Source organism: Notolepis coatsorum (genome assembly GCF_963971535.1).
Source record: "Notolepis coatsorum genome assembly, chromosome: 2".
Taxonomy (NCBI): domain Eukaryota; kingdom Metazoa; phylum Chordata; class Actinopteri; order Aulopiformes; family Paralepididae; genus Notolepis; species Notolepis coatsorum.
Genome location: NC_140166.1, coordinates 227,394,116 through 227,420,548, shown reverse-complemented (window position 1 = coordinate 227,420,548; position 26,433 = coordinate 227,394,116). Strand labels below are relative to the sequence as shown.

At 41.7% G+C, this 26,433-nt stretch overlaps 3 protein-coding genes and 3 long non-coding RNA genes across 6 annotated transcripts; 4 read left to right on the top strand and 2 right to left on the bottom strand.

Moving 5' to 3' along the window:
* Positions 1-8,415: 8,415 nt before the first annotated feature.
* On the bottom strand, positions 8,416-25,262 carry LOC311246766 (histone H1-like; the record flags this gene model as incomplete). The annotated part of the gene is made up of 2 exons (XM_084337007.1): positions 8,416-8,514; positions 24,684-25,262. 2 exons carry the CDS (start codon positions 25,260-25,262, stop codon positions 8,416-8,418), a joined length of 678 nt encoding a protein of 225 aa, XP_084193133.1.
* LOC311248890 (histone H3.2-like) lies at positions 11,110-11,565 on the bottom strand (the record flags this gene model as incomplete). The annotated part of the gene is made up of 1 exon (XM_084338119.1): positions 11,110-11,565. The coding sequence occupies one exon, from the start codon at positions 11,563-11,565 to the stop codon at positions 11,110-11,112; it is 456 nt and encodes a 151-aa protein (XP_084194245.1).
* Positions 13,297-14,000, top strand: LOC311247208. Its single transcript, XR_014620834.1, has 3 exons — positions 13,297-13,469; positions 13,567-13,706; positions 13,802-14,000. It is a non-coding gene; the product is annotated as an uncharacterized lncRNA (long non-coding RNA).
* On the top strand, positions 14,540-15,080 carry LOC311247215. The gene is made up of 3 exons (XR_014620835.1): positions 14,540-14,608; positions 14,732-14,873; positions 15,018-15,080. It is a non-coding gene; the product is annotated as an uncharacterized lncRNA (long non-coding RNA).
* Positions 16,655-17,491, top strand: LOC311247195. The gene is made up of 5 exons (XR_014620832.1): positions 16,655-16,763; positions 16,859-16,906; positions 16,997-17,077; positions 17,185-17,250; positions 17,355-17,491. It is a non-coding gene; the product is annotated as an uncharacterized lncRNA (long non-coding RNA).
* On the top strand, positions 18,254-23,407 carry LOC311248889 (uncharacterized protein; the record flags this gene model as incomplete). Its single annotated transcript, XM_084338118.1, has 7 exons — positions 18,254-18,290; positions 18,451-18,495; positions 18,705-18,769; positions 18,848-19,052; positions 19,163-19,384; positions 19,547-19,632; positions 23,287-23,407. The coding sequence occupies exons 1-7, from the start codon at positions 18,282-18,284 to the stop codon at positions 23,405-23,407; spliced, it is 753 nt and encodes a 250-aa protein (XP_084194244.1). The 5' UTR covers positions 18,254-18,281.
* Positions 25,263-26,433: the final 1,171 nt, after the last annotated feature.

The window sequence follows — 26,433 nt, the reverse complement described above, 5'->3', positions numbered from 1 at the left end:
AGAATGACAGGTGTCGAGAGGACGGTGCATTTAACGCATAGGCATGGTTATACATTTCCTCTAGGTTTAAATCCATTGTCGTTATACAGTACAAAGAAAATAAGTTGGCGTCTAAACAGTACAAATGTAACAGTAAAGTGCAATTGGAATCGATAAAGTGATTAAACTGGAGTATATCAGATGTATATGTGTTACAGGTATACTATAAAGACACTATGTATTAAGTCATACTGATGAGTGGTATAACTATAGTAGAGTATAGGTGAGGGATATGGTACACACATAACTGACTAGAAGTTTGCCCAATTTGAAGTACTTCATGTATAAGAATGACTCACTTTCTCCATTGGTATTGCCCCAAACTACAGCTATGAAATTCTAACAGAACTACAAAACAGGAATGGAGTTCTGGACTAAATCAGTCATTCAAAAGAATGCAGCAATGCTGCCTGAAGCTGTTTTTCTAGATATAAGGTTGATATTGAAACTAGCTGTAGTTTGTGTATACATTTTTTGGAATTCCATATAGAATATTTATGTGGAGAAAAGTTTTGCTTCTACCATAATTGCCTTGTTTGGCTCCTTATATCCTGTTTATTTTTTGGGGGGGATGTATGTCCTGGTTCCACATGGAATTAAGAAACTATTTCAATAAGAAGTACTTTAAATTGAGGACTTTTAACAGAGTACTATTCTATTAGTGTATTGTACTTTTGCTCAATACTTTTCCCAGCACTGCCAAATAATAAACCAAAATATTGTCAATGTGTACACTTTCTTATAATTTCCTTTTTAACCATGCTGAGAGAAATGCATGTTCTATTAGCTTTACGCACGTACGCCCGACCAATCGTATCGTAGAAGCCACGCAGCACTATTTGCATCAACCTCCTATAAATAAGGCAGGAAACCATAAGCGACCGTCACCATTCGATTCTGATAAGCCGTCGAACATGCCTGAACCAGCCAAGCCAGCGCCCAAGAAGGGCTCCAAGAAAGCCGTCACCAAGACCGCGAGATGCTTCCAGCTGCAGCTCCGGAGACCAGCGCTTACAAGCCCCGCACATACAAGCCCGCACATAGCAACCCCTCGCTTCCATTGACTGATTTTGGTCACGTGATTTGGGTCCCACCCAATGGCTGAAGTTCTGCAGACGCCTCTCTGATTGGTTGGGCTCCATTTCTGCAGCCCCCTCTTTGATTGGTTGAGCGAAGCCCCTCTCTGATTGGTTTAGCTCGCCATGCGGTAAAATGCGGATGTTAATGTTATCATCTCAAGAAGATACAAATAAATATACTACCAGATTCGCGTTTATAACGTTATTTCGCGTGACTTCGCGGTTTATTCATAACGTTATGCACATTTCACAACACAGCCAGCTGTCAGAAACTGTACATTGTAACGTTATATGTTTATTCACGTAACGTTATTTCACGTGACGCGTTCAACTTGTTTACACTCCCCACTTACTGAAACTGTACCATGACGCACTCCCCACTTAACCCAGTTAATGCCTTAACTAGACAGTTAACAATATAACATTTAGATTAATTAACCCAGTTAATGCCTTAACTAGACAGTTAACAATATAACATTTAGATTAACACAGTTAATGCCTAACTAGACAGTTAACAATATAACATTTAGATAGAGAGGCTGGTGGTCAAGTCAAGAGTTTTATTTGTCACAAGTTGTTTATTTGCATACACGTTTATGGGACAGTTTTCTACACCTGACTGAACGGTCTGGGGACAAATGATTAAGGTGGGGTTACAATGATATCAAGGATGAATATGAAAAAGGGGATCTGATCTGATGGTACTTGTACTTTATAATGTGTTATATATGTATGTACATGGATTTTATGTCCGGATGGTATATCTATGGAATGGTCACTGTCTCTATCACACTCTCATATGTGCATGTTTAGCCGCATACAAGTATCTAGGATACACATATTCGTATGTGTACATAATAGGTTTACACACACTCATATGCACAAGGCTAAGTTATACATGTCAGGGGCACACATACATGCACATACTCACTTATAGGAAATAGGCATACACACACCTACATATACACATAGTTGAGGTATAGGCTCTCACTGACACATATGGGGGATATACATGTACATAGGAGACACACACATACGTAGCTGAGACGCACATATATATGCACACCTGAGATATACACTCACATAGGGGGCGGAGGCACACATGGATACGAGACACACACAAGAGATAGGAGTACAGTCGCATACCTGGAAGATGCACACACACACACATGTGAGGCATGTACACATGCTTACGTACACAGCCCTCACCCAACCCACCCAACCCCACCCCACCAACCTCCTCCAATGTACAGTTTCTACGCCAAATGTATATACACTCCTTTTCTGGACACTTTTGTATCACAAACAGTACTGTATTTGCAAATCTGATATGTCATAAATGTATAGATGTAGCAGTACTGTCTATCTGTATGTCATGTATGTCATATATGTTATGATGAATTGAAAATGGGGGACCCTGATGTAAACAAGATGAAAGTCTTTCTCTGGTCTGCATCCCCTTAACAATTGTATGTATTGAGATGTACTGTACTGTACCCATTCTGCAATCTGTTAATAAACTTTTCAATCAATCAATCAATCAATTCAATCAATCAATCAATCAATACACGTACCCACATGCATATGTTGGAGACACACATGCATGCATGCTATCATGCACACCTACATGTGTCTGGGACGCTTTCTCTCACATGCAATATGGAGAAGGGTGGCATCCCGATAGAGGATGCAGCACATACCTGCTCGCAGGTAGATCGGTCTACATGCAAAGTATATATATCAGGGATGTATACGCACAATGTATAGTATAGTATTTTTCTTTTTTTCGTAAGTCTTTTTTATTTTCCATGTCAGTTGTACCCATTCTGCAATCTGTTAATAAACTTTTCAATCAATCAATCAATCAATTCAATCAATCAATCAATCAATACACGTACCCACATACATATGTTGGAGACACACATGCATGCATGCTATCATGCACACCTACATGTGTCTGGGACGCTTACCGAACACTGTGACCTCATTTTCTTCTTCTAAATTCATGCTATATTATGTTATTATGTTATTTGATACTATCTTGTCTAGCACAGTCTCTGGAGCGTAACAGTAAGAAGCATTTTGTATGAAAGTATTCTGTACTTCTGTATGACAACTATTAAAGAACTTGAACTTGAACTTGAGTTGTTAATGTATTTGTATGAGTCCTTTACATGTTTTGTATGTTCTTACAAAAAAGAAAAAGGCAAATCTTGGAAGTTGCATATGGTGATGTGGAAAGAGATGTTTTGAATATTGGAGAGATTTGTGCAAAAAATATCAAAAAAAAAAAAAAAAAAATTAAATGCGGGTGGTCGTGCCCGCAAAGATGTGCATAATACAATAGTAATAACATATAATAGAATCCAATAGAACGACATTGTGCAATAAAACAAGTAAACAGAGTAGGGCATATCGGTATATGTACATAAGTTATTTACAGAGCATGGTAGGACATGCTAGGTCCTGTGGTAGTGCAATATTAGCTACGGATGAGGCACTGGGTCTTTATGTACATGCTATATTGGTGGTCAATGTCACTTCGGATTGCTACGACACATCTCTACTGCTTGTGACAGGCTGTGGTGCGTTCCAGACTTTACTCCTGTTGGGAAACTATAGCGATGGTCTGTGCTCACCACACTTTTCTTCGGCCTCCCCGCAGCGAGCCGTCGTCGACCCCCGAGCTTCATTTTACGATGGGCAACAGAGGTGGGTTGAGCCGCTATACTTGGCCCAGCACGGTTAGCGACTCGCCTGAGTGCGTGTGCACGTTTTGATGCATGGCTGATACCAGAGCGGCCGAAGGTGTGTAGCACTGACAGCAGCTTGGAGGGATTCCCCTTCAGCTGATTGAAGGTCTTTATCATGGCTTTATCATCACCACCCTCTGTAGAGCCTCTTGCTCTGCCTTTGTGCAGCTGGAGAACCACACAGACTTCACACAGACTGTCTGTACAATACTGCTGTAGGCCTATAATACTTATGTAAATAAGTAAGGCAATTGAAATATATCTGCAGTACAGCTCAATACACACAATTGTTAAGGGGATGCAGACCAGAGAAAGACTTCCGTCTTGTTTACATCAGGGTCCCCCATTTTCAATTCATCATAAATGTACAGTTCCCTCCCCCTTGTATATATTTACTGTATGTCACAAATGTAACAGTACTGCATGGTCTGCATCCCCTTAACAATTGTGTGTATTGAGCTGTACTGCATTCTGCAATCTGTTAATAAAGTTTTCAATCAATCAATCAATCAATCAATCAATCAATCAATCAATCAATCAATCAATCGGTCACTGTACCCATTCTGCAATCTGTTAATAAAGTTTTCAATCAATCAATCAATCAATCAATCAATCAATCGGTCAGGTCACGTGTACCCATTCTACAATCTGTTAATAAAGTTTTCAATCAATCAATCAGGGCCTGTGGTCACGTGTACCCATTCGGCAATCTGTTAATAAAGTTTTCAATCAATCAATCAATCTGTTAATAAAGTTTTCAATCAATCAATCAATGAATCAATGAATCAATGAATCAATCAATCAATCAATCAATCAATCCCGCAGTGCAACGTGACCCAAATCATACGGCAATCTGTTAATAAAGTTTTCAATCAATCAATCAATCAATCCCGCAGTGCAACGTGACCCAAAATCACGTGACCAAAATCAGCCAATGGAAGCGAGGGGTTGCTATGTGCGGGCTTGTATGTGCGGGGCTTGTAAGCGCTGGTCTCCGGAGCTGCAGCTGGGTACTATTGGAGACCGCTGCCAAGGGAGGCAAGAAGCGCAGAAAGTCCAGGAAGGAGAGTTATGCCATCTACATTTACAAAGTCCTGAAGCAGGTTCATCCCGACACCGGCGTTTCCTCCAAGGCCATGGGGATCATGAACTCCTTCGTTAACGACATCTTCGAGCGCATCGCTGGAGAAGCCTCGCGCCTGGCTCTCTACAACAAGCGTCGCACCATCACCTCCAGGGAGATCCAGACCGCTGTGCGTCTGCTGCTGCCCGGTGAGCTGGCGAAGCACGCTGTGTCTGAGGGAACCAAGGCTGTGACCAAGTACACTAGCTCCAAGTAAACTACCCTGTTCACTGAAGATTAACCAAAAGGCTCTTTTAAGAGCCACCCACTCTGTCCTGAGAGAGTTATTCCTATTATGCTCATGATCGCGCTGTTCATCAAAGTGGTTGTTCAGTGCTAAATGAGTGTTTATTTCACTATAATTTAACTGACTTAGAAGTTAGCCCAATTATGAGGTACAGTATATATCATAATTAATACTATGATCATGTGTTTTACTTTCTCCATTATTATTGTCCAAACTACAGCTATGCAATTCTAACAGTATACAAGACAGCAATGGAGTTATGGACTTAATCAGTTATTCAAAATAATGCTGCCTGTTAAAAGCTGCTTTTCTAGATTAAGATTGATATTGACACTAGCTTTAGTTTTTGTGTATATTTTTTGGAATTCCATATAGAATATTTATTTGGAGAAAAGTTTTGCTTCTACCAGGTGATTTGCCAGTCATAATATTAGTTCAGTCAGTTCATCCCAGGTCGAAACTAAAACAGAATGACTATGTGGAGAGGACCGTGCATTTAACTCATCATAATAGACATGGTTATACATTTCCTCAATAGGTTTAAATCCATTGTCGTTATACAAAGAAAATAAGTTGACGTCTAAACAGTACAAATATAACAGTAAAGTGCAATATGAAAGGACGAAGTGATTGGTTCACTCACTTTCTAAATTCTAACAGAACTACAAGACAGCAATGGAGTTCTGGACTAAATCACAGTCATTAAAAAAATAATGCAGTGATGCTTCCTGTTACAACCTGCTTTTCTAGATAGAATATTGATATTGAAACCAAAATTGTATTATGTCTGATTAGCACTAGTACTAATTTATACATGTACTCCAGTTTAATCACTTATACATTGTATATTGCACTTTACTTTTGTATTTGCACTCAAGTTATTTTTGTTGTACTGTACTTGCCCTGTATGATGACAATACATTTTAACCTTAAAAAAAGACAGTCAGAGGTCTTTGAGAGGGCTCCAGGTGGTACCCCAGCTAAATGAGTGTTCATTTCACTATAATTTAACTGACTAGAAGTTAGCCCAATTATGAGGTACAGTATATATCATAATTAATACTATGATCATGTGTTTTACTTTCTCCATTATTATTGTCCAAACTAAGGCTATGCAATTCTAACAGTATACAAGACAGCAATGTAGAGCCATATGAAATGCATCGCGGACGGAAACGGCATCGCGGACGGAATCGCGGAATTAACCAATACAAATGGAATCAACTGCAAAACGTGGAATATTACAGAATTTGGCCTAATCTGGACTGAAATTTCGTTTTTGGGTGGAACGTTTGGTGCACACGCGACCGGGGAGGCGGGGACTCTACAGCGTGTTACACACAACACAGCCGCGGTGCTCAAGCGTCTGGCTGCTTCAGCGTTAACATCGTCAAGAAGCTAAACAATTCCACAATAAGCCCTCAATTCAGAGCAGAACAGTATCCTAATGACTTTTATGCCTCCGGTGATAAGGTGTTTTGCTAATTCTGTCAACGTTCCGTGGACTGGAACCGCAAAAACACTTGCGACACTATTGTGATTAAATAGCTATAACGTTAGGACGTTTAGCTTCTAGCTAAATCTAGTGCACCCATCCATTTGTTTAATGCAAACGATTGTCATTATACACTGCCCTTTATAAACTAAATACACTTAAATAGCTATGTAACGTTATAAGACTATCTATGGAAATGATAGCTTCTAGAAGTTCTAGCTAAATCTGGTGCACCCATCCATTTGTTTAATGCAAACGGTCATTATACACTGCCCTTTATAATCTAAATAAACTTAAATAGCTATGAAACGTTACAGTACATAGGACTATAGATGGAAATGATAGCTTCTTGCTAAATCTAGTGCACCCATCCATTTGTTTAATGCAAACGATTGCCATTATACACTGTCCTTTATAAACGAAATAAACTAAACTAAAGGTGCCTAAATTATGCATTACTATATTTCATCACAATATAATAGATATAGCTAGGTTACTGACATTGTCATTGTGATAATGTCAGTAGTAGCTAGCTGTATCTATTGTTTACACTTGAAATATGTATTTTTATTTTGTCACAATATTAATTGAAAAATATTGTGTAAAATTGAACTGTATTTCTGAGTTGCAGCACTTAAAAACATTAAATGGACTGTTATATCTTATTCAATTGTGGACATTTATTCATTCCCACTTATTAGACACTATTTCTGATGGTAAAATGAGCATAAAAGGCAAAATACAGAATTCTGAAATATTAAAACGGAAAAAATGGAATTTGGGAAAAAATAAAATGGAATTTGGAAAATAATAAAACGGATTTCATATGGCTCTACAGCAATGGAGTTATGGACTTAATCAGTTATTCAAAATAATGCAGCAATGCTTCCTGTTAAAAGCTGCTTTTCTAGATCAAGTTTGATATTGAAACTAGCTTTAGTTCTTGTATATATTTTTTGGAATTCCATATAGAATATTTATGTGGAGAAAAGTTGCTTCTACCATAATTGCCTTGTTTGACTCCTTATATCCTGTTGACATGTACATTTGTCATTGAGCGCGTTCTAGCCAAATGAGTGTTTTAATTTCACTATTTTAGATGATTATAATAAAAAAAAATTGTCATTATACAGCACAAGTATAGTACAACAGAAATAAATTGGTGTCTAACTAGAGTACAAGTGTAACAGTAAAGTGCAATAGGATTAAACTGGAGTATATATAAATGAGTATACTGAGTAATAATGCTGATCAGATGTGTATGTACAGTGTTACAGTTATAAAGACACTGTGATAATAAGTTAAGGGATATATATAGTCTATATGCAGATGTTTTCAGACAGAAGTGGATAAATGTATATTATACATGCAGCATTATTGTACATGCTATCACAAGTTACATGGGTAGAACATAATGAGGTCGGTAGTGATTACAGTGTAAGGCAGTAGTATAGGCATCAGAGATTGAACAGTAAGGATAACATATTCTTGACCTAGAGTATAGGATATTAACTTTTAATTCAACCGACTAGAAGTCACAAAACATAAGCATTAGTAGATTTGCTTCTATCCACCATTAAACAATGGATTTATACGAGGGAATGTGCCATTTCAGGGATAGTAGTGGTTGGCTCTAAAAAGAGCTGTTTGTGTGTTTTAGACAGTAAAGCTTAAGACCTTCACTTCCTCTTGGCTGCTGTCCTCGTGGGCTTCGCGGCTTTGGGCTTGGCAGCCTTCTTTGCGGGGGCTTTCTTGGCTGCAGGCTTCTTCACGGCCTTCTTGGGGCTCTTGGCTGCCACCTTCTTGGGGCTCTTGGCTGCCACCTTCTTGGGGCTCTTGGCTGCCACCTTCTTGGGCCAGTCAAGGTCAGGTGACTAATTAATAAACATATCCCTATGTATAAGTTGTTCTGTTTTTCCTGGACCATGTCTAGGATGCTGCCTGTCATATTGGGTTTCACCGCCAGATGGAGTAAGTGCTCTACTAGGTGGAACAAGAGCCTCTAATAGATTTTCAGATTGGAGAAGTTTGAATTCATAGATTTAACTGATTTTGGAAGGGAAATTGAGTTTGTTGGGTTAAAGGTCACGGTTGAGTTGAGGGTTAGAGTTAAAGCAGGGTTGAGGGTATCTAGTTGGCTCCACATGCAGCTGTTTGCTATGTGCCTTTAATAGCATCTATAACTTCTGGTTACACACACTCTTGGAGAGTTAACAGTAACAACCAAAAGTTACAAAGAGTGACCATCGCACACAAAATAAATACATATATGTCAAACCTGATGTATGATAAACTGGTACATTTAGAATTAATAGTTGCATGTTTAATTTGTTAAATTCATATTGAAATGCATTTTTACTTAACTTTACAGCATTATTAAAAACATGATACATTTACATTTACATTTAGTCATTTAGCTGACGCTTTTATCCAAAGCGACTTACAAGTTCTGTGCGACAAGACAGCAAGAAGGGTATAACTCTATCAGCTGAGTAACAATGTTCATCAAAGTGTTGCGTGTTACAGTGTAGGTTAGTTTATTAGGACAAGTGCATGACAGTAAGGTTAGTCGGGGTTAGATTTTTTTTTTTTTTTTATCATTTCAGATAATGGTTGAAGAAGTGAGTCTTTAGTCGACGGCGAAAGATTGGACGGGATTCGGCTGTCCTAACTGGGATGGGTAGTTCATTCCACCATTGTGGGGCAAGTACTGAGAATAGGCGGCTTATCTTTGATGACCCTCCGGGAGCTTGGATAGGAGTAGATCTGATAGGATGTTAGGAGTCATCAGCAGCCCTCATAATTATGTATATATTATCTGTTAGGATCTCTGTTTAACAGTACTGTATATTTGCATATCTTGTATGTCATAAATTTAACTACTGTGTATCTATGTCATGATACATATCTGTATGTTGTGTATGTCATAAATGTCATGAATTGAAAATGGGGGACCCTGATGTAAACAAGACGAAAGTCTTTCTCTGGTCTGCATCCCTTAACAATTGTGTGTATTGAGCCGTGCTGTATTGTACCCATTCTGCAATCTGTTAAATAAAGTTTTCATTCATTCATTGATTCAGTCTCAGAATGGATTTGGTAAAGAGAGAAAAAAAATTGTCATTCTTATGTTGTGGCATTTTACAAGTAATCTGTGGCATCACTGATTGTAATGAACCAAAGGAGAATATCAATTCTATTTTTTTATGTCATCTTTGACGGTGAATAACACCATTCTGCAATCTGTTAATAAAGTTTTCAATCAATCACTCTCTACAACCGCACCTCAGCACAGATGTACTTCGAGATACTTCCGTACTTTCCGCCAATCAGTGCGCATCCTGTGGCTGGCAGGCGCGTCCTGTGGCTGGCTGAAGTTGCCAGTGAGCGGATTCTCCGGGGATGCAGCTGGACCCTATTGGAGTGCATCTTAACTCTGAGTTATATGTATGATTGGATATGGGTGCATGGTCATGGGTTACTTTTGAGCTGTTGTTGATTGTTGCAACATTGAGTTGAAAACCAGTTTGTCATATTGAATTATAAATACCAATAAAGAATGTCCTATTGTCTCAGTGTATGAACCTGTGCGGTTACATTGTTGCTCCTAAAGTAAAATATGGGCAAAATAGCAAAGTTCATATGACATAAATTAAGCACCTTGTACAGATGGAAATGTATTGACTCCGAGAGCTAATTCCTCCCAGTATATCTGCCAGTGAGAGAAAATCCTTGTTAATTACAGCACCATGAAATATAAATGAAAATATAGCAATACGTCGCCTTATGGACTGCTACCTTATTTCATTGAGCTGTAATTAACACACAAGACACAGATGACCATATTCAAACTACTTTACTCGACTGTAAAACTTTGAATTTCCCTATCGAGGTCAATGTAATGTGTTGCATCATGGGGGTCAGCCCTATGGTCCCACAGCCCCAGATTTTCTTTTCACTCAAAATGTAGGGCCTATGTTCCCACATTTATAAGATGCTTCTCAAAATGAGGCAGCATGTTCCCGGACGAACCTACTACGAGGACAACCTTGTTGCCCATATCCAGAGTTAATTACATTGTATATTGTTTACACTGCCTTTTTATTAAATGGTTACTTCTCCACTGTAATATAATTCTGTGACCTGTATGTATTATACTACCTGTACCTCCCCTGTCCACTCCTGCTATGATAACTAATATCCCCAAAGGGATCAATAAATGTTATATGGCAATTTGCAGTCTGTTCTGCTTTAGCCAACAGGAAATGCTAGTCTAAATATTTGTATCATCAGAATTGTGATGATTGAGTAAAACTGGCATATTGAAATAATGAGTTAATGGAATGTACTTTTCATGATAACGGTGTTGGCTCTTAAAAGAGCCTTTGGGTTATGAATGTAGGAAAACAAAAGCCGATCCAAGCGCGCTCTCCACGGATGCGGCGGGCCAGCTGGATGTCTTTGGGCATGATGGTCACCCTCTTGGCGTGGATGGCGCACAGGTTGGTGTCCTCAAACAGACCGACAAGGTAAGCCTCACTGGCCTCCTGAAGAGCCATGACAGCAGAGCTCTGGAAGCGCAGGTCGGTCTTGAAGTCCTGGGCGATTTCTCTGACCAGGCGCTGGAAAGGCAACTTGCGGATCAGCAACTCGGTGGACTTCTGGTAACGACGGATCTCTCTCAGCGCCACGGTACCGGGCCTGTAACGATGAGGTTTCTTCACGCCGCCGGTAGCCGGTGCGCTCTTACGGGCAGCCTTGGTAGCGAGCTGCTTCCTTGGGGCTTTGCCACCGGTGGACTTACGAGCGGTCTGCTTAGTTCTAGCCATTATGAGAAAGTATCTTATCTTCTTCAATCGAACAAGAATAACACGCTGCTGTGCCGAAACTCTGGCCTTATATTACTAACGTGTAGGGGCAGTCGTTTCTGATTGGTCTCCACTCTGGGAGCTCGTTATTCCGCCTACATCTCACACGAGGATTGGAGGACTCGTCTTTTGGAAAAACCGCCAAGAAAACGTCTTTCCTGATTGGGTGAGAAAACACAAGCCCGAAAATAAAACGCGACTCTCCAACTCGCTGCATTCATTGTCTAACTCGTTTAGCTAAAGAGAATTATAAACATGTCTGGAAGAGGAAAGACCGGAGGAAAGGCCAGAGTTAAGTCCAAGACTCGCTCCTCTCGTGCCGGGCTTCAGTTCCCCGTGGGTTGTGTCCACAGACTGCTGCGTAAAGGCAACTATGCTCATCGTGTTGGAGCCGGTGCCCCGGTTTATCTGGCCGCTGTGCTGGAATATCTGACCGCTGAGATCTTGGAGTTGGCTGGAAACGCTGCCCGTGACAACAAGAAGAGTCGTATCATCCCCCGCCATCTGCAGCTGGCCGTGCGTAACGACGAGGAGCTCAACAGACTGCTGGGAGGAGTGACCATCGCTCAGGGGAGTAGGGGGTATCTGCAGACCAGGCAGCCCAGACTATCATTACCACTGCCTCTACTGCCAGGCAACATTTGTAACCAAAATACAGGCTTTGGTCCATATATCATCATGTAAGAGCCAGCCCTCCCCTCAACCACCTCTGCCCTCCCCTCAACCACCTCTGCCCTCCCCTCAACCACCTCTGCCCTCCCCTCAACCGACTCTGCCATCTCCTCAACCGACTCTGCCATCTCCTCAACCGACTCTGCCATCTCCTCAACCACCTCTGGCTGCAGAAACATCCCCAAGTCGGGCCAGAAGGCGGCCAGTCATTCAAAAGAAGTGTCCGATGTGTAAGATTACCATGAACGCCAGAAATATGAAGAAACACATCGAAAGGAAACACACGGATCAAACGCATGACATAACAGCAAGGCATCACCTTACCAGTGAGTGCATAGATTCAAAGAATAGAATGTTCATAGTATTCAAGTCATTCCAGGGGGCGAGTACTCCACTGCATGTCGTGCAAAAATTTGGGGTGGAAAACATTGATGTTGGTTGTGAGTCACAGGAGTGCCAACAAAATATGAAGTTGGCATGGCTGAGTGGATTCAACTCCTTCAAGTGTATACATCTGAGGTCACTTGACTATTGCACATCCAACGCTCCCATTGAAGTGCTAGCCGAAGAAACGCTCTCTAGGATGGTGCAAGAAAAATGGTTTGGTGAAGATAAGAAGAGAGACTGCCTTAATCATCAAAGCCTAGCCGTAGCCCAATATGTACCACTTTCTGTTTTTTCTAAAATTGCAATCCCTCCGTCAAAGAAGTACATTTCCGTATATGAGCCCAAAGCTTCATGGTACAGCCGCCTTGGAAGAGTCATGGTTGTGTACGATGCCAAGATCAATACGTGGCACTGTCCATGCGCCAAACCCAAAAAGTCATGTATCCACAAGTACATAGCAAAATGGCACTTGTTTCAAACGGACAGTCAATTGTTCAGGACAGCCAGAAGCACAGAGTTGGATCCAAGCACTGTACCACATGCATCACAGAATGATGGTGATTGTGACATGTACTATCCACCGAAAGACAAACTGCAGAGCATGGTTGAGTACATGCAGGAAAAAAAGATGATCCCCGCTGTGCTCCCAGAAAACTTGAGGCTTCCTTCAGTGGAAACTGTTTATCCACCATGCCTAGTTCCTGAGGAGATGATGTGCCAGCGATGCCCAGACAATGTGCCCCTCTCGGATCCTGTCCTTATTACTACAAAGGCCAAAATCCTGACTAGCACCAAAATTATTCAAGGTATTTTGATTATGATATTGAAATGTACAGTGTTAATTAAATCAACCATGTGAGAAAGTACTGTATCAAGTGTAATGCTGCATATTTCCATCTCTAGATGTTGCCACCTACTACAAATACTGCAAACAATGTAGAATGCATTACCGTTACCAGGAATGGAAAGATGGTCTACACAACTTCAACGACAGTGTTCTCCTTGATCTACCATTGTGCCTTTTCTTGAGGAATATGTTACAGGTTAGAAACTGTGGCTCAACAACTTATTAAATGTCCATGGAAATTAAAACTTAATCATTGCACTAATTTTGCTTCCATAACTGTTTCTCCCATAGGTCCACACTGCAGTCAGCAGAGTAGTAGAGTCCCTGGAACTCACTACTGGGGTACAATTCCCCCCTGCAAAAACAGTTCTCAATGCCTACCTTCACTTTGAGGCTCTTACAGAACATGAGTATTCATACTCTTGTGTAACCTGTGGTGATAACCCTCCGGTGGTGGTGATGGACCTCCACAAGAAAGGAGTGTTCCATTTATCCAGTAAGAATATTCATATATTACTTGACTTGGTTGAATACTCAATTCAGTCTCGGGTCAATGAACACGATTTTCTCTCCTGTGACCTTGTAATGGACATTTAGAGACATAATTTTCACTGATAACCGCTGTGCACTATCTCTTACTTGGATGTTCCTAATCGTATGACTTGGAGAATATGCTTTTGCATGTAAATGTTCCTTGTTTTTCTTAGTAAGTGACCTCAAACGACCTCCAGATGATTTCAGTGGAGAGGTGGACGTGGAACACTTCTGGAAGACGCTGTCTATGGATATGATTGGTCGTGGTTTTGTAACGGGTAACTCGCAGCGCTTAGTCGACATCTCCTTTTATCAATTTGTTAAGCAACTTCTATTCCTGATGTGACATTATTATTTTCTTTTCATTGCAAAGGTCAAAAAAACAACCCATTTGCAGTTCCCCCCAGCTATCACTTTTGGGCACCATGGATAGGCAAAAATACCCGCCGGTCCAACAAAGTAATCAACACTGAATTTGAGAAAGTCCATCCTCAAAAACAAGCAGAGGGGCAGGAAATCACAGTCTCGGAAGACAGGCTCAGAAACGAGCTCTACAAGCAGAAGGTTGATATTCTTTTTAAGTGTAAACTATATAGTATTAGCCTAATGAAGATTTATTTCTGTGCATTGATTAACATTTTACAACTTAAAACACTGGCTATTTCTTATACATTTTTCATGTCTTAGGTTTCTGTGATACGGAAGCTGTGTAAAGAATGTAAATTGGATTCCTCTGGGTCACGCACTGACCTCCTTCTGAGACTATCTACCGAAATGAAGTCGAGGCACACTTATGATAAAATCTTTGAGAAGATTTGGGCTGCCTCGGGTACGATACATTACAGTGCTGCTTTAGTGTTGCCTCTGGTTATTTAAAATGTGTATCCAGAAAAGATATGCGAAGGGCATAATTTAACTTTGTCTAAGACTAACTGATGTGATCACATAAGTGTTTGATTTTCTTTCATTTCAGGTGGATGGGCTGTAGTAATGTGTCCCTGTGGCATTGTATACAGCATCAAATGCAATTTGAGAGCGGAGAGCCCTCGTGACTATGCTGATCTGCTCCTATCATGGAAGCATGTGCCAAATATCAGCATCTACGATTTTGCACGTGGGCTGGCAGTACATTGTAATTTAAGGGACCCAATCAGGATGCTTTTCAGCCCGTTTGAAGGTCGGTTGGCAGACCCCACCCTGGAAAATATCAATTTGGCCAAAGGAGGAAAACTCCATGTGTCCCTGCCATGGCTCGATGAAAGAAAACCGGTCCCAGACACAAATGGCCATCCTATCACGGGCTCTGCAGAACATTATGTTCTGTACGACAAATTTCATGAGGATAACACCAAGGATGACCGTGATGCTCTCCGCAAACTTGGTCTAGTCCCTCAAACTGCAGGACATGTAAACAGTCAAGTTGCAGAACAACTGTTTGCACAAATGAGAAAGAACAATTACTTTTTAACACAGCAACTACCATCGACCCATCTGTTCCTAATGAGAAACATCCTAGAACACTTCAACAACAACAAAAACAAGAAGCGAATGGACAACATCAAAAAGTTATTTGGGACGACAGCGGTGGCAATAAACAGCTACCACCAGGCTGTATTGGGTACATTTTCTACTTGCACTTGCATTAAAGATATTTAATGCATTAATCCTGTTTTTAATTGATCTAGGAAATAATGTATAAATGTCTTCATTCATCAAGTTCACTGTTCCTTACTAAGCTGTGTTTGTCATCTGCTTACAGTGTCACAGGAAGCAGTCCTTGATCCATCACTGGAAGCAGCTCAAGGTGTGCTCCCTGAAGCGGGTTCAGGTCTGCCCCCAGCAATGACAAGTAAGTGGAATTGCATGCCTGGTCCTTAGAAAGTCTTAAAATGTCTTAAATTCAAGTTTAGCCGCCTATTGACTGAAACCACGCATGATTTGTCCAATAATCTTATTAAACTGCCACCCACCGCCTTAAATAGTGAACTTCACTGTTCCTTACTAAGCTGTGTTTGTCATCTGCTTACAGTGTCACAGGAAGCAGTCCTTGATCCATCACTGGAAGCAGCTCAAGGTGTGCTCCCTGAAGCGGGTTCAGGTCTGCCCCCAGCAATGACAAGTAAGTGGAATTGCATGCCTGGGTCCTTAGAAAGTCTTAAAATGTCCTTAAATTCAAGTTTAGCCACCTATTGACTGAAACCACGCATGATTTGTCCAATAATCATATTAAACTGCCACCCACTACCTTAAATAGTGAACTCTTAATTGCTCCAAGTCAAGAGTGCTAACTAGTACACCATAGAACCTGGCTTCTGCAGCAGAAGCAGGCCTATAAAAACCTATGCCTACCTACAGTAATTCTTACCTCTACACTATTAGTTTTATTAAACATTGTTATTATTTCTCTTATATTTTTGTGTATGTCCATCCCTGTAGAACTTGAGATTCCAGTGGACAATGACTACTCACCAGACCAACCCTGGGCGAAGTCTCGAAACCCTATCCAACAACAACTGGTAGGCAAATTTCTACAAATAATTACTTTCTATGTAAAACTACTCATCTGTATCTGTATCACAACAATGGTTATTATCTTCAGCTCAGTTATGTCCTGGACCGAAAGAGGCCTTCGGAAGAAATAATTGTGAAGGAAGGACAAACTTGTTTGACATGGGATGAGTTTTGGAGCCTTGGGTTGAACAGCTATATGGATTCAACTGTGAGTAGTCACATGGTCTAACAGATTAACATTTATTACCGAAGGGAGAGTTTCAGTCATGTTCACTATAATGTCTTAATTGTGATTTCTTGCAGATTGGAAATGCATGCCTGAAGCTCATTGGTGAACTGGCTCTGAAACGTGTATGACCTCTTTTTTAATTACACATTTAAAAGTAACTTTTGGTACTGAAGGCAGACTATTAATAATCATGTTTGGTTTTTCCTCATCAGGACATGGACATTTATATAGAAGACATGTATGTTGTTCCTACCTGGAAGGACCAAAGTATCAACCCGTTAGCTTCATTTCCGGTAAGTAATTAATTGATGAAATAAATATAATTATTCAGTTAGTAAATTGAATAAGCATAATGGCACATCCCTACTCTAATGGCAAACTCATGTTTCATAAATATTAGGCTGACATGAAGATGAAACATGCAATAGTCTTTCCAGCCTGGACCGAAAACCACTTTGTGCTATGTGTAAGTGAAATTAGTAATGCGTGTCTTATAAACTTAATCTGTTTATAAGGAATTATAAACTAAAAGGCTTTGATAGCTATTAACTAAACATTCTATCGGAGCAGATTCTGCCGTTTGGGTGAGAGGGGCACATGGCCGCCGTCCTGGGAGAATAGCAGAATCCACGTTGGGTGACAGGGGCACACGTCCGCCGTCCTTGGAGAATAGCAGAATCCACGTTGGGTGACAGGGGCACACGTCCGCCGTCCTTGGAGAATAGCACAATCCACGTTGGGTGACAGGGGCACACGTCCACCGTCCTTGGAGAATAGCAGAATCCACGTTGGGTGAGAGGGGCACACATCCACCGTCCTTGGAGAATAGCAGAATCCACGTTGGGTGAGAGGGGCACATGGGTGAGAGGGGCACATGTCTCCCGTTCTGGGAGAATAGCAGAATCCACATTCCCACAGAAACCTGACTGACATGCTGTGCTTATTTTTACATACCCATTATAGGTATTGAAGCCACGCATACAGGAGATTCTATTATTGGACTCCAAATACATAGAGCATACCTCTGGCTTTGGCGATGAAGACTACAGAACTGTTTTTAGGTACACGGATGAGAGCTACTGTTTGTTGTGTTCATATGGCATTTAGATGGTTCACCGATGAGAGATGCTTCCCTTGGGGGGGAGGGAGTGCAGAGACTCAAACGCATCAGCGACCCAACTAACTGCGTGTCTGTCTGCATGAATAAAGACTTCTCAAAGTCCAGTTATTATACTGATATCCAATAATTAATTCTGCCCCCTCCCTCCCTCAGGCGTGTTGCACAGGGCATAGATCCTAGACACTGGACTGAGACCACGGCCTATGATTTGCAGGTGAAAAGCTAATACAGTCATTACTATTATCCCCATGATTTCTGCCATTGTTATGTTGTAAGATAACATATGTATAAAGCCCCCATTTTCTTTTCTTCTCTTCTTTCATTTCTAGCACATGTTCATTCCAAGACAAACAAATGGAATTGACTGTGGGATTTTTATGCTTATGGTAAGATTGTTTCATATTGGTATACATTGGTTTTACCCTTGAATATATATATATTAAGTCTATTGAAGACGCAGAACATTACATATAACTGCTGCTGGATGCACCACATTTTAGTGGAGTTAGGAAATTAAAAGCGCTCTTCCCCCTCCCCTTTTTTCAGTACACCCTTTGCATTGTCGCCAACACCCGGTTCCAGTTCACAGAGGTCTGTATTTCCAACCAAGTAAAGGGCCTATGTAACACATATGGCACAACTTGCAAGCAGAGATACTTGTGATTGCAATTACTTAAAAATACCACTTCATATCATTCTCATGACATCATGCCATTGCCTACCAATATAGCTCAATTGTACAACTCGTTGGCCATTAATGATAATCCCATGTTATTGTTTGTCATGTCTGTGATTTTTAGTTGGACATTAACTCAATTCGTGAGTGGTGGTGTACTCTACTAATGGAGCGCTTCCAAACTGAGGGGTACGTTACAGTATCTTAGAGTATAATTAGTCAACATGTGTTGAAGCAATAATAACTTATTTTTTCATAATTTGAAAGGCACGGCAAGAGGTTTGCCCACAGGACCAGGGAGTCGAGGTGTCTGCTCCAAGGACTGCTACAACCTGTTTACAGGGTGCCTCGGACTTCAAGGATTACTACCAGTATCCCACAACACCTCCAGGTTGCCATGGACCGCAGTGCTGAACAAAAAAAGCTGGTGGACTTCATCATCACAGCACATCGGACTAAAGAACACCTAAAGGTACAGTATGTTGGCACCTGTTGCCAAATCTGTGTTTACCAAGCCCATCTGACTGTCTACAATGATTTGATCCTGGACGATTCTCTCTCCTTGCTTTTCTGTACTCTCAGGCCATCGTAAGTGGCAGAGAACCGTCAAACTGGTTGCAGAAGTACATCCAGATGTCACCAAGCAAGAAGCGGTCATGGTCAACGTGTGCCCCAGTCTATTTTCAGGACGACGGGCATCAAAACGCAGTGTTTGACTTCTTGTCAAACATCCTGGCCAGCACAGTCTCATCTGTACCCATCCTGGATAATGTAGCCTATATCCTTGAGGTCTTGCTGCCTGAGGTGAATTTGTATGATATTTTTACTTTTCACTATGTATGAAACAAGCCTTTGTTGAGAGATTTCAATTCTAATGTGTGCAGTTATTGAAAAATAATGCATGATCCAGGGGCTCATTTACTTCTGTCTCATGGGGTAAACTGTAATCTTCTCTCTCCATGACAGGCCACTATAAGCGCTATTGCAGCAGTCAATGAGGTCACCAGTAAGAGGGCTGAAGAAATCTTCTGGACCCCAGATGTCGACAAAAGGCATGCCAACATTATCCTAATCATCAGATTCGTTTTTATTATCTGAAACATTTTCTCTTTTAAATGTCTTGTTTTGAATTTATTGTCACAGTATGTGTTGTCCTGGTCATATCGCTATTAGACCTAACTATGTATAGTGGTACAGTGTAGAATTACCAGAATATTGCATTGTCAACCTTTTTTTACATTTTGTATGTTATGCTTTTTCATATTAGTGAGCGGGAGGCATTCGATGACAGAATCGACCGTGAAAGGAAGAAACAGCGCTGAACTCGGCTGCAATGGTCCTCACGCACACCAAACCCTGGCAGCACATCACCCCCACCCTGCAAAAACTCCACTGGCTCCCCATCAACTACCGAATCCCCTACAAGAGCCTCCTCCTCCGCAATCATTCGAGTTTTTTTTTATTATCTTTTCCCCCCCCTCCTTTTTCCGATTTTTCTCCCATCCCACTGTTAGTCGTTATGCCAATTCCCAACCCCCTTTCTGGTTGTTGTGCGCCCCCCCCCCCCCCCCCCCCCCCCCCCCACTACTGTTGGTCCGAGAGGCCGGAGACTGTCTCATGCTTTCCTCCGACGCATGTGCGGCCAGCCTGGCAGCGCAGATTCTCACTGGGAGAGTAACGTGTGGAAGGTCGCTGTTGTGAAGGATCAGATTAAACCGAATATATATATTTATTTATGGATATATATTTAATAGTATTTGTATATCGTTCGATATCCCTTGTATATTCATACACTGAATATCCCTTTAGTCTAATACAGCCCATAATAGTTCATTCTCTCATTGGACAAGGACCTGGCGCCAGCAGACAAGCCCCTTGAGTCAAGTTCAATAGCGCCGACGAACATGTCGTTACTAGCCCCGGTTCCGCGTAGGAATACGGCTACCGAAATACGAATGGTACTATTTGTTCACCGCGCATATAAATATGGCGCAAGTAAATGTAGACGACCCTTAGTCCTTTACCCTCCAACCTAGTAACAGACGTGAAGCCTCACCCACGACCAGCGTGTGGTGCAGTATGGTCTATTTGGCCCCAGAATAGGCATTGAGACCTCGTGTAAATTAATAGCTGAATTGTCATAGTTTGGCACTGTACCGTCGAGTGGGACGTATTTCTATTAAGTTAATAATAGTCTATTATGTATGGTGCATCGTGCGGTATAGAGTTCTAAAGTGAGTAGCATCCCCATCGCCTCCTCGTGTTATCTAGAAGCTTAACCAGGTTGGGCAGACCACATGTGGTGCTTGCATCCGAGGAGTTCTAGACGAGGACCGAGGGGACCTGCACATTGGATTACCTACCCGGACGACTGCTGAGCCCTATACGGCTTGGAATATATATTTGCTTTGGTGCTTTGATTGTGGAGCGGATAACAGCCAACACCGGTGAGTGTTGGAATTACCCCCGAGAGGAGCCCAGGTGAGACGGCGCTCAACCCAGACCGAGGTCGCCTCGCTTCTCCTTCGTTGTGGACCTACAGCCTACAGCTACCGTCTACAAGAGGGCCCAAGTGTATTCATCTGTGGATCAAGATTCTGCGGGCACTGTGTTCTGTACCTGAATTCTCCCCAGAAATCGTTGGCCAGATGGGATACAGCTGACGGCTCTCCTAACCCCCCCCCTACTGACTTACAACCGGCAGGACCCCTTTAGTATACCCCGCTATAATCATTAAGTACCATCGCTATAATTCCCTAAGAACCAGGTTGTATACTTGCTTCCTGCGTAACCAGAGATTGGACATTCAGTGTTGATTTGCCTACGAATACTCATTTGCCTTACAAGTGCATTCAAATCATAAATGTAATAAGTAACTATTGTATATACCTTTTGCTATATTAAATATTCGACTGTTACATTTGTGTGGACCTGATTTCATATGTGGGAAAGTGTTCATCATATTTAGATATCGTGTACTGTATGGCCAGTAGTTAAAGTACATAAAGCGGTAGTGGTTTAATGATACCATACTTATCAATACAGTCAGGGAATTGTACCCCTCAGTTACAGTCGCACTACCTCTCTCATTGTACTGTACTTGTCTAATAGCCCTTCAAGAGCAACGGGTACAGGGTCGATATGACCCTGATGTAAACGAGACACTAATCTCTCTACCCCGCGCTCGGTTGCTAACTTGCTATTGGTTTTTACAGTCTGCCGTGAACATGGGAAATAATTGCGACAGCTCTGCTGTACACTGGGAACCTTGGTTGCTATGCCCACACAAAACCGCAAAACTTCACCCTGGACTCCGGTTTTCAAAGACCGGGGTTGCAGTGTAGCAAATCCCCGGTTGTGTGTGGCCGAACAGTGCAACTGCGCACATACAATCATGGTTATATTAAATCCAGCGCTCGTGTGGACTGGGCAACTTGCCTGCCATTACGTTGCGTTCTGAAAAGCGAAACTGACCCTGAAAACGAAACGAAAATGGCCCTGTGTGTAACTGCAGCCGTCTCTGTGCTAACAGTCACGTTTTCAGTACGAGAAGACAAGACAAAACTTCTTTCTCTGGTCTGCATCCCCTTAACAATTGTGTGTATTGAGCCGTACTGTATTGTACCCATTCTGCAATCTTGTTGCAATAAAGTTTTCATTCACACTCAAAATCTGTGTTCATTTTTTATTTTGCATACTAATGTTCTGTGTCTTGAGTCGTACTTGTATTGAAAAACTGATTTTATGTCTGAGGAGAAGACCGGTACTCATCATCTTCGTCTCCACAAAAAGAAAAATGACATGTGAAGTATGTTGTGTGCCAGGTTCAAACAGTGCTCTATATGTACAGTTTATTCCTACTCCTATCCAAGCTCCGGGAGGGTCATCAAAGAGAAGTCGGGTCATCAAAGAGAAGTCGCCTATTCTTAGTCCTTGCCCCACAATGGTGGAATAACAAAAAGAAAAATGACATGTGAAGTATGTTGTGTGCCACGTTCAAACAGTGCTGTATATGTACAGTTTATTCCTACTCCTATCCAAGCTCCGGGAGGGTCATCAAAGAGAAGTCGCCTATTCTTAGTCCTTGCCCCACAATGGTGGAATAACAAAAAGAAAAATGACATGTGAAGTATGTTGTGTGCCACGTTCAAACAGTGCTGTATATGTACAGTTTATTCCTACTCCTATCCAAGCTCCGGGAGGGTCATCAAAGAGAAGTCGCCTATTCTTAGTCCTTGCCCCACAATGGTGGAATAACAAAAAGAAAAATGACATGTGAAGTATGTTGTGTGCCAGGTTCAAACAGTGCTGTATATGTACAGTTTATTCCTACTCCTATCCAAGCTCCGGGAGGGTCATCAAAGAGAAGTCGCCTATTCTTAGTCCTTGCCCCACAATGGTGGAATTGTCCTAATAAACGAACCTACACTGTAGCACTCAACACTTTATGAACATTGTTACTGAGACGAAAGTTAAGTTTACTCTATTATTACTAGATCTGGTATGTCTAGATGTAACACTGTATGGGTACAAGTTTACTCTATTATTACATGTCTAGATGTAACATTACTGTCTGTATAATGTACCTATGTAAACGAGACGAACCCTCTGTATAATGTACCTATGTAAACGAGACGAACCCCGCCCCCCCCCCCCCCCCCCCCCCCATTCGCAACTACTTGTCCAGACCACTTATACTTCTCCAGACCATTTATACCCGTCCAGACTGGCTCTGCGGCGCTGCAGATACCCCCTATTGGCTCAGGGTGGTGTGCTGTCCTGCTCCCAAAGAAGACCGAGAAGGCTGCTAAACCTGCCAAGAAGTAAATCATTTAGCCTCTTCGACAAACCCCACAAAGGCTCTTTTCAGAGCCACCCACCTCTTCTTGAAAATGCAATATTTCCGTTTGTCAAAATACAATTTGGTTTTTAACTTACGTTGTCTCGCTACCTCGGACATAAATGTAAGACTATAAACACGTAATGCATAACATTTGACCGTGTTCACTAATGGGTACACGTGTACAGTGCTGTTTAGAAGTAATGTTTAATGTGTTGTCTGTCTGCAGTGTTTTTTGTCCCTGTTTTGAAGGCTTAACGATATAATGTAAAATTATAAATTGCATGTCATAGCGGTCAAGTGATGATTAATTTGAACTGAGAAACATAAATAGTAAGGGTTCTATATACAGATTACAGCATGCACGAACATAAATTGACATAATGACAGCAATTTGTATTTCCACAATTGTTGGGGCTCAACTCGTAAACTGTCTGAAGCGGTGCGACTCGTTCAGACCATTTTCTTTACCTGCCAATGTTGCTGGTCTGGATCACTAATCACATAATAAATAAATGGGTAGAACTACAAGTCGTGTTTGGTAGCAGTGCCTGTTTCATATAAATAGTGGGGGTCCATAAAAGAGCCTTTTGTATAATATAATGGTTGTGTAGATATTTAATGTGAGGTAGTGGGAAACATAATTATGTGCCAACATATGATCCAAACCAGTCTGAATAAATAAAATTACAATAATGTCCACTAATGGGCCATCACCCGTAGTCATTCCAAGTGTCATAGCGGTCATTTACGCACGGACATAAATGCACCATAATGATGGCAATTTATGTATTTCCACAATAAAGGGCTCAACTCGTTGCGGTAAAGTATCTGCGTTAGTAGGACCTAATAATCAAACCGGACTTAATATCAACATTCTCCAATTAAGAACCTATATCTGATCTATATTTTATAGTTTTTTGTGGTATATTCTCCATATATAATAATATATAAAGTTGCGTTTGCTTTGTTGCCGTGCTGGAAGTAACTCGTGGAAATCAACCATGCCATAAGGAATACTAAGTTGTATACTTCGATAAGCCGCCTTCACTTCCACACACGAGAGTACAATATTGCTTTTCATGAAAGTGGTGGGTGGCTCTTAAAAGAGCCTTTTGTTGAATTAAAGACAACGTTCTGTTTAAACGCTTATCTCTTCTTGGGAGCTCCTCTCTTAGCTGCTATTGGCTTGGCAGCCTTCTTAGCTGGGGCCTTCTTGGGCGCAGCGGGCTTTGTCACCTTCTTGGGACTCTTGGCCGCTACCTTCTTGGGGCTCTTGGCCGCTACCTTCTTGGGGCTCTTGGCCGCTACCTTCTTGGGGCTCTTGGCCGCTACCTTCTTGGGGCTCTTGGCCGCTACCTTCTTGGGGCTCTTGGCCGCTACCTTCTTGACTTTCTTGGGAGACTTCTTGGCGGCAGCAGGCTTCTTCGTTGCTGCCTTCGCAGGCTTTTTGGCCACGACAGGTTTCTTGGCTGCTGGCTTCTTGGCTTTCGGAGCGACTTTCTTTGCAGGCTTTTTGGCTTTAACCTCAGCCTTGTTGATCTTGAAAGAGCCGGAGGCTCCGGTACCCTTGACCTGGACCAGGGTTCCCTTTGTCACCAGACTCTTGACAGCGGTCTTAACGCGGGCCTTGTTCTTGTCCACGTCATAGCCACCGGCAGCCAGAGCCTTCTTTACGGCAGCCAGAGACACACCGCTCCTCTCTTTAGAAGCAGACACTGCCTCGACGACCAGGTCACTGACGCTGGGACCTGCCTTCTTGGGTTTGGGAGCTGCCTTCTTCTTAGCGGCCTTAGCCAGAGCGGCGGGAGCTGGAGCTGGAGCTGGAGCGACTTCTGCCATCTTCTCTCTGTTCTGTCTCAGATTCAACACAAGTAGAATTATGATATTGAAGCTCAGTCAGAGGGCTGGTCTTAAACACTACATGAGAGCCATGTAGACTCAACCCACCCTGTCCTCCTCTGTGCTGCCAAAATGCTCTGCCGCTTGTGTTTTCTCCTCGCCAAAAAAGAACTCAAATACACAACTATGAATATTGCAGGAATTTAACGCCAAATGGGTCAGCAAGCAGAAATATGTGCCATCAGAATTAAACCATTTGGAGACCCCTGGTGTGTTTGTGGACGCTTCAAACCACCAATTTGCGCCTTCACCATGGTGCGCAGCTATACCTTTCTCTGTTATTTATGTCTCACAATTCTTTAGATTGCATTATAATCAGACATAATCTCGTTTTCCAGCGAGCCGAGCTACCTGACTAGAGACTGGGAGCAGGAATAGTAATCTGGGGTGACGCGTTTTGTTTTAAATGGATGCTTTTCCGGTGTTGGTAAACACACTGTTGCTGGTGGCCTGTAGCGTGGGTCACCTCGACTTCGTATGAGGGATGATCACCACCTTAGATCAGTGGAAGGTTTCACGTGGCCTATATTAATTACAACTAACATTTAATTAATTAATGTTGCAAAACATTTCATAACTCACACAAGAAACGTAGCTACATTTTCCTTGGGGGGGGGGGGACTAGTTTGTTGTGTACTTTAGACTGCTGCATGCTTGTTGACAATACATGCTTTTTGAGCATTGCTGATCTGCTGTGTTTTCTGATTTAAATCTGCTACACTGAACACTTAGCACAATAAATAATAACTGCATTGGTCTATTTTAATTAGATTTCAATAGTTTAAATAGACATAGTAGATTCATAATGAATCATCATATCACCAAACATAAACGCACCATATCAACATGTTCTGCATTTCCACAAAAGAGGCCTTGCACGGAATGTTTGTGTAGTAAAGGCAATGGAATGGTTGCTATGTATACATTTTATGTATAGATTATCATATCAACACATAGTGACCATGTTGTGTCTTATTACTGAATGTTATGAAGAAGTCACAACGGAATAGTAATATCATGCTTTTCAGCAGTGTTTACCGACTACCACTGCACACAAATTAGGCATTTTCTTTTGAAAGTGGTTACCAATGGTTACAGGCAGCCGTGCTGG